The 13,781-nt window shown below is 37.6% G+C and overlaps 1 protein-coding gene across 1 annotated transcript in view; it reads right to left on the reverse strand.

Annotated features, from left to right (window-relative positions):
- LOC119240234 (carbonic anhydrase 13) overlaps positions 1–13,781 on the reverse strand; it is a 28,737-nt gene that overhangs the window by 11,778 nt on the left and 3,178 nt on the right. The window contains exons 2-4 of the mRNA XM_037504607.2: positions 13,024–13,221; positions 4,035–4,153; positions 1,063–1,158 (exon numbers count right to left, since the gene is read on the reverse strand). Of these exons, the coding sequence (XP_037360504.1) occupies positions 1,063–1,158; positions 4,035–4,153; positions 13,024–13,221 (413 nt within the window). The remainder of the gene's footprint in view (positions 1–1,062; positions 1,159–4,034; positions 4,154–13,023; positions 13,222–13,781) is intronic.

The following is a 13,781-nucleotide window of genomic DNA, read 5'->3' on the forward strand; positions in this document are numbered from 1 at the left end:
AAACTAAGTCAGCCCACAACAAATACTGATTGTTCTATATTAAAGCTCTCTTTTACCTACTGATCTTATCATGCCAGGAAAATCTAAAGGAGATAATGTTACAGGACTCCTTGGTTGAACTAATAGTAACAGCTTCATATTTCTTTAGCTTTATGAATCTATAAGGTACTTGAGCGAAACCTTGCTTAGCAAACTCTTACATAATAATCCAGATGGGACTTTCAGACCCTATATCCAAACTGACTTTTGCAACATCAAAACATTTGTGGAAACATCTCCCACTTTCAGCCTAAATTATTTGAGGCCCCAAATCAAGAGGAGAATTCACCAGAATATATATATATTACCTAAGAGCTTAAATCCTTCATATTAAAGTATAATTTCTTGTCCCATTGGATTTTACTGCCACTATCAGACATGGAGGCTAAAGGAACAGAATCCACACCGATCTCCACTCTGCCCCACCTTCCCCTCCGTCCCAGCTCCAACAAGCTGCAAAATCACACAGAGTTGGTGGCATAGCAAATGTGCACACCTTACAAAAATGTACTTACAGTGAGAGTTGAGTGACTCAACCCACCACATGTGGTATTGCTTGTCTGATCACATGTGAAAATGAGACAAAGGAAAATACAACCAAAGTTTTCAATAATTGGTCAGTGGGTTTGTGATAACAAACCATGGTGGTCAGACTAGTGCTTCAAGAATCAGGAACTTGAACAACACCCTTCCCTGTATCATTTAATATTGTGCAATCAGGAAAAGTCCAGAATAAAGATATTCTTCTTATGATCTCAGGTGCTACTTCTGCTGTAATTGTTGTGTTACTATTCACATAATGGACAATAAGAGGCATCATAAGACAATGCTGCAAGGGCTAGTTCTGGGCCTTCAAATGAACCATAAACTTATACATGAAAGTTTGTTACTCATTTCAAAAGGAAAGCATTAAACTAAGAACTAGTTTACTACTAAAAAATAGTCGACTGACTACTCCATGACTGAATCTCTTTATCTGACATAAATGATTAATTATTTAAAATGAAATCAGTGAATTCTCACCTGTAAAAATACTCCCAAGACAGCTAGTCCATCTGGCTCATGAGCTGCTTCAACAAAACCAGGGTATTTGTCTGAATTCCAGTGAACAACATGGAGCTGCAAGACAGGTAAGCAACAATCTTTTTGTTTTTTTTTTAAACATATTTAAAAACATATGTGCAGATAAAACATTTATACACATGGTCTGGTACTGTGTATTTATATGGATAATGTGCTCTTCACAAGAATCTTGGGCAGATGGGCAGATTCTTTTTACTTTTGTCCAAAAACTAAAGCCTAAGTGAAGGACTGTGGTCACTTAGCTAGTCTGTCGTGTCCTATAGTAAGGTCTATGTCACCATTTAGAATGTCCTGGCGCATCCTACTGGGCCACTCTAGCTCTAACTATGTGCAACCATTGCTCCCCAGTGACTAGTGACTTCCCCAACTCTTCCATGAGTGGGATTGCAATCAAATGGCCTTAAGGTCAGATCCCAACTGGCAGAGACCACTGAACAAACTTAAACTAACGGAGTCCACTGGATGAACAGAAGTCAAGTTTCTTTGAAATAGATTTTCAGGGACAATTTTACTGCTAAGGACAATGCCAGATGTTCCTGAAACTGTCAAATCAAGTGTTTATCACTTAGTTTAAGATATTTTAATGCATAAAGTCTCCTTAAGAATAACTATGTTGGGCCTCCCCTGGTGGTGCAAGCGATTGAGTGCAGTGCTATGAAGCTGTCCGCAGCCTCTGCAGTGCCAGTTCGATCCCGGCCGGCGAGGGTCCCACATGGCACGGTGGACCTCTCCTGTCTCGCCCACTGCTCCCCTCAGCAGTGTATTTTGTCAGTCTGCCTGTTTTGTTCCCCACTCTGTCTCTGGTGAATCCTCTCATCCTCCCACGCATTTGGCCTGTACCCCACTTCTTGTATAAATAGATAAATAAATCTTTAAAAAAAAGAATAACTATGTTAAGGAGTACTCAAGCTACCTTCTATGAATATGTTCAGATCCTTTCCTAAGACCAAGTTTTAATGAGAAAATAGAGGATTCAGGGTCTATGAATCCTAGAGTCTGAGGTAAAAATAAAAAGCAGCTGGTGCTAATGAGGGGAGAAAGGAAAGGAAGGGAGTGAGAAGGAGCAGGAGGGATCTGGAATTCTAGAAGACAGGCTTCACCTACTTCACAGATCTACTCCCATGCAAATGGCTTTCTGCAAAATCCAAAGGTGTTAGTTCTACCATTGCAGAGGTGTTTTGGCAGCAGCGCCAAAATACAAACAATTGCAAAAGATCATGGATAATAATAAGGCAGAAACCCACTCTTGGAGAATCTTTATTCCTGGTGAGAAGAACAAACTGAGACAGTAGTCAAGGGGCAATATAACACACTCAAACAATGTGGCCAAGATCATGAGTAGGCCATGTTGTCTAAGAGCCCTATGTGAGGGGTTGACTTTAGCTAAGATCGCCTTCAAATGAATTCTTTTGTCACATCAGAGAGGAAACACTTATGAAGGATCCCGCCCCAATCACCTTTCTAGTTGACTGTAAGAGAAAATTTAACATGTTCAAATACACGTTTTTATTTCATCCTTTACATATGACTTCATATCTCAAAGGCAACAAATAAGGGAGATTTGTGGACTAAAAAAAAGCTGTAAACAGTGAAATTAAAAACTTTAAATTAGTGCACTGGATTGGCCACAACAATGAAGGAGGACTAGGTGATATCTAGGTAGAACACATAACAGTGGACTCCATGGTGCCATGTTCTAACTGGTGTGAGAGAGATGGGGGAGGAACAAAACCTGAAGATGATGAAACAAAATTTATTTGGCTCACATAAGACAGATGAAATTCCACTGTCAGGGAGGGGCTGAAAAGAATGCTAAAGTTGTTTTAAATGGCTCTATGCCAGTCCATCAGTTCATTTGGCAACAGATAACAACAAAGAGACAGTAGTGAAATGACTTCTTCAGTCACAATCATAGGCAACTAGAAATTGAATTGTAACTAAACAGATGTGAATCTATATATCCTGCTAGTTAAAAAACAACCATTTGGAGTATTATGAGAAACTAGAGCAAGAAAATTCCTTTTTAAAAAAGTCCTCCAACACATCTTGCTTAAATAGGCAATATCTTTAGGGAATCGATATCACTTTTATTTGTACTTGATTTAAAACTCAAAAAAAAAGGGGAACTGTGGTTACCTGATAACATCGCTCTTTCTTGCCTCAAGGACTCACAAGCCAACTTATTTTCACTTAAATAGTTTTGGTTGCATCACACAATTCACTTTCATCTCATAGTTAAGTTAGATGTGAGCAATATTTAATCATATTAAACCTATTTTATACTTTGTCATTTAATTAGAGCATTAGAAGTAGTAGCATATTCCTAATGAATATAATTACAAAGAAAAGGAGTAACTTTCCAATGAAAAAGAAACAAATCAATAAATGTTTTATTGTGCTATGCTTTAGCAAAGAACTATAGCACTTAGAAGAGTCTGTGTCTTTATTTTTTCCCTAAAAGGATCTTTACCATTTGCTAGCATTTCTATATTTTGGACTTTACATTATATTAGTATATATTTGTAGCTGGACCAAATATATGTTTCTTTCTCCCCTCACAGGCATTTCAGTAAATACAACAGAAGTTGTAGAAAGAGATTGCAATTTGATATCGGACAGATGTGAACTTAAACTCATCTCAACTGCTTCCTAGCTGGCCTTAATCTTTGCAAGTCTCCAATTTACTTATTTCTAAAGTGGGCCCAATAACCCTAAACTCTCAGAGTTGCATTAAGGCTGAGGACTATTCGTAGTTCTCCTATAGATAAAATTTCCCATTGATGGAATAAAGTAATTGTAACCATGAGGTACTTAATTGGATCAGAATCTAGTCAGGGATAAAGGAGCTGTCCTCTGGGCTCCTGAAACCCCACTGCATAGGAAAACACTGAGTCATGAGTCTCATGACTTACCTCAGCAGCATATCTCACTCCGTCCACCACGTGCTCAGAGCCGTGATCATCCGCAGACCCCCAGTGCAGGTGAAACTGTCTTAACCTGTAGCTTCCGGTCAGGGGACCTCCACGCAGAACTAAATACCAATACATTCGTAAATATTAGCAAGAAAAAATACTTATGCACGCTTCCATAACCCACAACATCTCCCTATGGAGTCAATCTGCCCATATTCTATGTGGAATTTTTTGGGCATTTGGGTTGTTTCCAAAGCTTAGCTATTGTAAACAGTGCTCCTATAAACATAGGGGTGCAGGTGCTCTTTGGAATTGATGTTTCTGTGTCCTTTGGGTAAATACCTAGGAGTGGAATTGCTGGATCATGTGGAAGCTCCATGTTTAGTAGGTCCAGAAATCTCCACACAGCTCTCCATAGTGGTTGAACCAGTTTGCACTCCCACCAACAGGGCAGGGAAGTTCCTTTTTCTCCACATCCTCGCCAACATTTGTTGTTGCTAGTTTTTTTTAATACATGCCATTCTCACTGGTATAAGATGATATCTCATGGTAGTTTTGATTTGCATTTCCCTGATTACAAGTGATGTTGAACATTTTTTCATATGCCTGTTGGCCATTTGCATTTCCTCTTCAGAGAAGTTTCTTTTTAGCTCTTCTGCCCATTTTTGGACTGGATTATTTTCTTTGTTGTTGTTGAGTCTCATCAGCTCTTTGTAGATTTTTGTGATCAGTCCTTTATCATTAGTGTTGTGTGCAAAAATGTTCTCCCAGTCAGTGGGGTTTCTCTTTGTTTTTGTTATTGTCTCTTTTGCTGTGCGGAAGCTCTTTAATTTGATGTAGTCCCAGCTGTTTATCTTTGCCTTCACTATTACTGCTTTGGGTGATGTGTCTGTAAAGATGTCTTTGATGTGCATATCATGTAATGTTTTGCCTATATTTCCTTCTATGTATTTTATGGTTTCAGGTCTTATGTCTAGTTCTTTAACCATTTTGAGTTGGTTTATGTGTATGGTGTTAGGTAGTAGTCAAGCTTCATTCTTTTGCATGTAGCAACCCAGTTTTCCCAGCACCAATTATTGAACAAACTTTCTTAGCTCCAATGCATATTCTTTGCTCCGTTGTCAAAGATTAGTTGACCATAAATCTGTGGGTTTATTTCTGGATTCCATTGGTCTGTATGCCTGTTCTTGTTCCAATACCATGCAGTTTTGATGATTATGGCTTTATAGTATAGTTTGAAGTCTGGGAGTGTGATGCCTCCATTCCCTTCTTTTTTTTTTCAGGAGAGCTTTGGCTATTCGGGGTTTTTGGTGATTCCATATGAATTTCATCAATAATTGTTCTATTTATTTGAAGAATGACATTGAAATTTTGATTGGAATAGCATTGAATCTGTATTTTGCTTTTGGTAGGATGGCCATTTTAATAATGTTTATTCTTCCAATCCATGAGCAGGGGATGTCTTTCCATTTCTTTGTGTCTTCTTCTATTTCTTTTAATAGTAGAAAACATATTCTTAAACTGTCTCCTTCCAATTAATCTTGATTGGGCGGGCTTCAAGGATATGGGAGGATAAGAAAGCATTGGATGTTGAAGACACCATACAGATTCCTAAACTCCCCTCAACATCCAATTTAAGTGTTATACTAGTGCATACAGCCTTAACAGAGTTTTATTTGATATTCTCCTCTTCAGAGACTGTATGTACATATCTCTCTCAAAATGTCAAGAAGACCTACTTAACATAAGGAATAGATGTTCAGAGGTATCACAGGTAGTTTTCTACAAACAGCAAGGAAAAAAGGGAAAAGATAATATATCTGCCTGAGGTACATTTCTCTTTGAGCTTTACTGTAGGGAAGGAATGATCCAGATTATAATCTATATTGACCAACCCAATTGAACTGATTTCTCCCTTATGCAGTTGGACTCAGCTGAAATTGAATACCAACAATTAAGAGGTGGTGTAGTGGCTGGGATCAGAAGACCTGGGAATTGTCCCAGTTCAGCTACTAAATAAATTATATGATCTTTCAAAACTCACTTAAACCTCTACAGGCTTCATTTTTCTTGTCTATGTTTGTATTTGTTGTTCTGTCTATTTTAATTAAGGTATTGGATTGCATGACCCTAGTACAATACTCAAAACTGCTAAGGGAAAAAAATTGAGCATATATAATGGAAATTTTTTGGAAGGTTGAATGGTTGGGGCCTCCTTCAGATTCATCTGGATCCAGATTTCTTTACAATAAATAAAGATAGTTGTTTGCAAAGCCCTCTAAAAAAAATAAAAGAGAAAAGAGAACCACTTATATCAGATTCTAGAACTCATTCTTCCATTACTCTGTTAAACAGAATAATTTTGCTGTTTCTTCTCCCATTAGACAATGTTCATGAGGGCAAAGGTTCTAGCTGGGTCCCTGACATACCCATCACCTAGCTGGGAACTATTAGAGAGGACATGCACAGTGAATATTTGATGAATGAATGAATATTTGATGTTTCTTTGGATAGTTTGAAAAATGACTCAGATTAATTTAAAAGACACATTCCTCTCAATGACTCCATCTGACGCAATGGCTCCATTTGCACGCAATGGAATTCCAGATGAAAAGAAATCAACAATTTTATTCTCCTTTACTCTTACTGTTGTAGAGTAAGACTTGAGCTGAACCATAAAGTCATTCCTTCACAGTAAAAAGCATATTAGAGAGCTTAATTTTGGAAGAAGATGCAAACAAGCTGGCTCTAGACAGAGTAATACCAAAACCCACACATTGGTAGGGAAACATCCAGGAATAATGGTTGATCTCTGGAAAGGCTGCTCTGAATCCAGGGTTTAAAGGCAGATTAGCACAACTCTGCTTAGTTAAGCAAGAAGGCTGCATTAACCTTTACATATTTGGATTCCTCATCTGAGTGTTTCAACTAAAATATTTAAAACAAGACTATGATCAGTGAATATCTAATTGTAAAGGACATTCTTTCAAGTAGTGTTCTTCTGAGAAAACAGTGCAGGGGGCAGCGGGGCAGGGAGGGATGTGAGTCAAAAATATCAAAATTAAGTTATCTCTGACACTGAATTTAAGACAGTCTATTATAAAACAGCTAACCTGGGCCTCCCTAGTGGCACAAGGGGGTAAGCACAGCACTATGAAGCAATCTGCAGCCTCTGCAGCACGAGTTTAATTCCCAGCCAGCCAGGAAGCAACCCACATGGTGCAGCAGACCTCTCCTGACTCACCCGCTGCTCCCTTCAGCAGTGTATTTCATTCAATCTGCCTGTTCTGTTCCCCACTCTGTCTCTGTTGAATCCTCTCACCCCCTGCACCTCTGGCCTGTACCCCCGTTCTTGTATGCATAATAAATAAATCTTTAAAAAAAACAGCTAACCTGTGATACAAAGCGAATAATGGCAACAAAATTATTTTTAATGAGGATGATTTAGTGTTTTCATGTATCGAATTCTCCATCTTACTTTCCAACTACGATGAGTAAATAAGTATTATAGTCTCCATCTTATGTTTGAAAAAAGAGTAATCATTTCTCTGAAAGCATACTTGGCATACATATATAGAGCATTTTCCCCCTCATTTAGATTTTTTTTAAATCTTTTTCAATCAATACTCTCATCTAAGAAGTCTACAGAGTTAAATGCCATAAAAGTTTAGGGAAATTTTAATATCTTAGTAAAAGAGTTTTTGTCACTTTGCTATATGCTATGGAGATCAACAACAATGTAAAACACTGAATGTGTGACACTACTGAATTTGACTCTTTTAAATTGTAGTAAGTTGCTAAACTTACTCATTTTCTGAAACTACAACATGATCAGCTGGCTTGAGTGATAAGCAAGGCTGGCAACAAATCAGAAAAAAAAAAGTTAATTTAAAAATCAACACATTTGTTTGCTCACGCTTTCACTACCCCATTAAGGTACAAACTCCTTTTAAGATAGAAACTGTCTTGTTCTCCTACATCCCCAGTGCCTATGACAGTGCCTGGATCAAAAAATATTATTAACATAAAACAAGAAAGAGAACTCACATGAAGAAGCACACTTCAGTTTGTAAGGCTACTACTGAAGTGACCTGGAAATCCCTAAAGAGAATATTTTTAGGACCAGTGAACCTAGTTAAAGTCACAGCCTAGGGCCTCCCCATTGGCGCATCGGGTTGCGCAGCACTGTAAAGCTGTCCACAGCCTCTGCAGTGCAGGTTCGATTCCCGGCTGGCCAGAGAGATACCCACATGGTGCGGCAGACCTCTCTGTCTCGCCCGCTGCTCCCCTCAGCAGTGTTTTGGGTCCATCTGCCTGTTCTGCTCCCCACTGTCTCTGGTGAATCCTCTCATCCTCCCGCACTTCTGGCCTGTACCCCGGATTACACCATGAGAGAAGGAAGAATGCAGACATGGATGTTCACAGTCACAGGGATCTGAATTCTTTATAAAGTCAGGAAAACCTTCATTAAGTGTGGCTTCTTCTGCCATTAGCATCTACACACCACGTAACTCTCTGGTCAACTCATTGATTCAACACTTTCTTTTTTTGTGCCTTTTTATTTTTTCTTTATCAAACTTGGTAGGAAATTATTTTATTGACCTTTTCAAAAGCCAGTTTTTACTTTCATTAATTTTCTCTATTGTTTTTACTTTCAATTTTATTGATATCTGCATTTATATCTATTATTGTATTCCTTTTACTTGCTTTGGTTTATCTTTCTCTTCCTATTCTAGTTTCTTACATTTGAGACTTTTCTTCTTTCTTTTTTTTAAGCTATGGAAAGAACCCTAATGCCCAAAAATAGATGACTGGATCAAGAAGATGTGGTATATATACACAATGGACTATTACTCAGCAATCAAAAAAAGATAAACTTAAGCAATTTGCAGCAACATGGATGGAGCTATAAGGGATCATGCTCAGCAAAATAAGCCAGAAAGAAAAAGAAAAATACCAGATGGTCTCACTCATAGCAGGAATTTAGAAAACCTAAATAAGGGACCAGGAAAAAGACTAATTATAATAAAGTAAAAATCAAAATCAACAAGCAACTATAAACCAGAGACACACTACAGGTGGGCGAGGAGGGAGTATGATCAAAATAAGGGGGGTGGGAATTGTGTGGGGACTATAACCAAAATGAAAATGCATACATTGTGCAAAAATGAAAAATGATGTAAAAAATCTATAAAAAAATTTAAAAAAAATTCAGCACTTCTTAAAAGCTTACTATGGACCAGCCACTGCATTCATTGCTAAATATACAGTGAAGAACAAGGCCATCTCTTTCCTCAAGGAATTTATAGTCTATTGAGGGAAACATAATTACAATAGAGCTTATGATATAAAGAGTTCAGATTACCAATTCAACTCCCTAGCTATTTTGTCTCTTGGCAGAAAACATATAATGAGGTATCTGCCTCTACCAGCATCTTTTTCTGTTGTTGTTTATGTATAATTAAGGATCTTGTATATTTGGTTGACTTCAGGTAGTTATCTAAAACTATATAGCTAGAGCTAGATAGTTATGTTGTAACTAAGAAACTGACAGTTTCTCCACATGAAAATTAAAGAATAACGACTGAATTCATCAAGTCACTGTTATTTCTAGGAGGTCTCTTTAAAAAAAAAAAAAAAGATTTATTTATTTATTTATTTATTTATTTATTTATTTATTTATGCATACAAGAACTGGGGTACAGGCCAGAGATGCAGGTAGTGAGAGGATTCACTAGAGACAGAGTGGGGAACAGAACAGGCAGATTGACTGAAATACACTACTGAGGGAAGCAGAGGGCAGGTCAGGAGAGGTCTGCTGCACCGTGTGGGCAGCTCCCTGGCCAGGGATTGAGCTCTGCTGCAGTGACTGCGGATAGCTTCATAGGTTGCGTCTTAACCCCTTGTGCCATCAGGGAGGCCTCCAAGAAATCAGTTTCCTTCCTTTTTCAATCTGTCCAAAATTTCAGCACAACTTATTTCATCCACAGAAAGAACACACATTATCATTATTATGATCATTATTATTATTTTTACTATTACTGCTACTAATAGATATTAATAGTAATTGAATGATTGCTATATGCCAGGGGCTATCTCATTACCCCCTGTAGATTAATAATTAGTGTACAATAACCTTTAAAAATTATATGTTCAAACAACAAATAACCTACCATTGTTTGAACTATTTCAGTGTCAAACAATAAGTATTAATTGATTTCTGGGATTTGTCATTTTATTGACTCTTCAACCATATATACTACTGCATTCTATACTGTAATGCTATCTCAAGGTATTTTCCATGGCCCCCAACCAGCTACTGAAAAATGTTTTTAACTTAATCATACATTTATTGAGTACCTACTATGTGCCAGGCAACATGCTAGGCATTAAAATAAAGCTGTTGCCCAGAGACAGCCATCAACTGAGTGGAAAGAGACTCAATTGGCAGTTACAACAGTGGGGGATGTCCTGTGATCTGACAAGCTTAGGAGGCTGGGGAAGGGGTAGATGAGGTGGTGGACAGCAGGACTAGTAGGGTGAGATTCTCAGAGGGTGAGATATTATCTGTATACAGTAGTTGGGGTAAGAACACACTGTCTTTATCAGATTACTTTTTCCCTCTTCTATGACCAATGGGGTTCTTTCTGAAGAATTTCACATCCACCTGCCCCCATTTGAAAGGATTTTTAAAATTATGAAGCATGACTCCCCATTATGCAGGGATGCAGCTGCACAGCTAAAGCACTCTTAGGACCACAGGGAAGGGTTTATGCTTGTGGTTCATTGACTGGTGAAATTCAGAATTTGTTTTGGTCAAAAATAACTTCTTTACAAATGAATACTATTTTATTCAAGTAAAAGTGGTTTGTTATTTCAGAAATTATCTTTTTTTTTTATGAACCAAAGAAAAAGAAAAATCATCAACAACATTTTGTTTAACTGTAGTGGTTTCTTCTTTTTAACTGACTTTTCCCCCAAAATCACCATTAGACAGTCTGTTCATTTTCCTTGAGGAAAAAGAATGAGGATCATGACCCATATTTAGGTAGTTTCTGTCTCAGAGGGATACAAAGTACTTTGTGGACATTTTCAATTTTCATTTTCAATTAACCCTGATAACTTCATTGTGATCTAGACAGGAAAGAAAGACCTTCACTTATGTGCAAGGCACACACCACCCATCACAGAAAGTGTCAAGTCTGGAAACAGGAACAAAATGTTTCCACTGATTGACAGGAGGCAGAGGAAAAAAACGAGAAGACAGAAAGAGAGGAAGAGAGGGAGAGAAGATGCTGGAAGGAGGGAGGAGTAGGGGTGGGGAGAAAAGGAAGACCTGGATCACTACTGGGCAAATTAGAGGAACAATTATTTATGACTAAAGTTGGTGACATTTAACATGAAAAAAAAAAAATGTTGGTGACATTTACAAAGTGTAAAGTTTTAGGTGATGCACAAAATAATTATTTCTTAGTCCAAAACTGGGAGTATGGCCTCCCTGGTGGTGCAAAGGGTTAAGCACCACACTATGAAGCAATCCACAGCCTCTGCACCATGAGTTCGATCCCCGGCCAGCCAGGAAGAAACCCACATGGCGCAAGGCAGATCTCTCCTGTCTCGCCCGCTGCTCCCCTCAGCAGTGTATTTCAGTAGATCTGCCTGTTCTGCTCCCCACTCTGTCTTTGGTGGATCCCGCATCTGGTGGATCCCACCTCCCGCATCTCTGGCCTATACCCCAGCTCTTCTATGCATAAATAAATAAATCTTTAATAAATAAATAAATAAAGCTAGGAGTAGGTAACCTCAGGTTTTGTATGTTTAAGAATCAAACTATAGGGCCTCCCCTGGTGGTGCAGCGGTTGAGCACTGGGCTGCAAAGCTGCCCGCAGCCTCTGCAGCACCAGTACGATCCCTGGCCACCAGCGAGGGTCCCACATGGCGCGACAGAACTCTCCTTCCACCTGCTGCTCCCCTCAGCAGTGTATTTCTTTGTCAGTCTGCCTGTTCTGTTCCCCTCTCTGGCTCTGGTGAATTCTCTCACCCTCCTGCACTTCTGAATGTACCCAATGCTTGTATAAATAAATAAATAAATAAATCTTTTAAAAAAATAGAATCAAACTATAATTACAAACAGAATCAAACTACAATTATGGGTGTTATAAACTTTGTACTCAGACACCTTGGACAACGTTTACAATGTACCCATTACATCAACCATACCTATTAACAGAGAGTCACACCATCAGGCTTGAAGGAAAGACAACTGAATATGCATATAAATAAATATTTATATTTATAAATAATATATAAATGCCTATAAATAAATATATGCACATATATATGTAACGTAAAATTTGAAAATACCATGTATTAATCATTTTTATGCAGTTCTGCTCTGATGAAAATGCATTTGACAAATATGAGGAAGCAATTGTATGGGCTTATAATTTTTACTCACAAAATAGCATCACATAAATACAGAATATTATTACTAAACTAAATCTGAGCTTAATGAATAAGTAAAAACTTTCTTCCAATTAAGGATTTTAAAAATTTAGCTATATTTTTCTTTAATAGAGCAAATAGAACATCATCCTATTAGACTAAAAGTAAAAATAATTTGTCAGATGCCATAAACAATGTTCCAAAATATGATTCTATACAATCTTCTCTCTCATCTTACTTTTAAACTTGATACCTTCTATTCCTTGGGAAGCTTGAAGGAGAATTAAATGTTCATTTTAAGGAAACGCTATTTTTGTTCTTCACTTAGCTTACAAATTAACAAGTAAACTACAGTTTTATTTTGTTGGCCAATTGTTTATTCATGTTGTGAAAGATACTATCCAGTGAATTTACTGAATAAAACTTTTATTTAACAAAGAGCTAACAAAGAATATACAGTGCGTACGTGTTTCAAGTATGAAAAATAAGAAAGTATAGTCCAGTCATCCAAGCCCTTCACTCCCCACCAAAAATAAAAGCCAACCTGATTTGTCCTCTGTGTCATCAAAGTCAACGTTGAAGGAATGGCCACTGTTACTGATGATTTTAGCTGAGCTTGCATCATACTTGATACTAAGAGGTCGAAGGGAAGAGTCATATTTCACTTCTTTGGTTTTAATCTCAATTGGAGATTGCTGATCCCCATCAGCAATAGGGAAAAATTCATTCCAATGAATGGGACCTTAAATATATAGGACAAAAGAAAAGGAATAAATAAGCTATTTCATCCAATAAATATTTATTGCGTGCAATGCACTGGACTTGATATTGAAGAAAACACCAAAAACTAATAAAATAAAATCTTCATCTGCAGGACTTTAGTATGTAATTGCTGTTTTGCTTTTTTAAGATTAGTTGTTTTCCACCATCGGTATGGAAACGTACTGGTTTGTTTTAAATTCACTTTCAGAATTAAACTAAACCTTGCAGACAAAAGAGCCTGTAAGTTCTATAAACTACTTTGCAAAGATACCCTTTCACCAAACAAAAAACAACAGTACAATTCATCATTGAAAACAGTGAGATTCAGTCTCAGCTCCAAGAATGAGCTGTGGTAGGTCAGCGGTCAACAAGTTTATAGACTGGAAGAGTCAACTGTGTAGCAAAGAAAGGATGTGGTTCTTAAAGATGCGTCCCTACTTTCTTCCATTACTAACTGTTATCATCACCTATCACCAGGATTCAACTGAGTTACCTGTGAGGTGCCAGTGTCATACTGAGGAAGTATACGCGTTTTTCACA

The sequence above is a fragment of the Talpa occidentalis genome, unplaced genomic scaffold (assembly GCF_014898055.3).
Source record: "Talpa occidentalis isolate TD23 unplaced genomic scaffold, MPIMG_talOcc4v2.1, whole genome shotgun sequence".
NCBI classification, from domain to species: domain Eukaryota; kingdom Metazoa; phylum Chordata; class Mammalia; order Eulipotyphla; family Talpidae; genus Talpa; species Talpa occidentalis.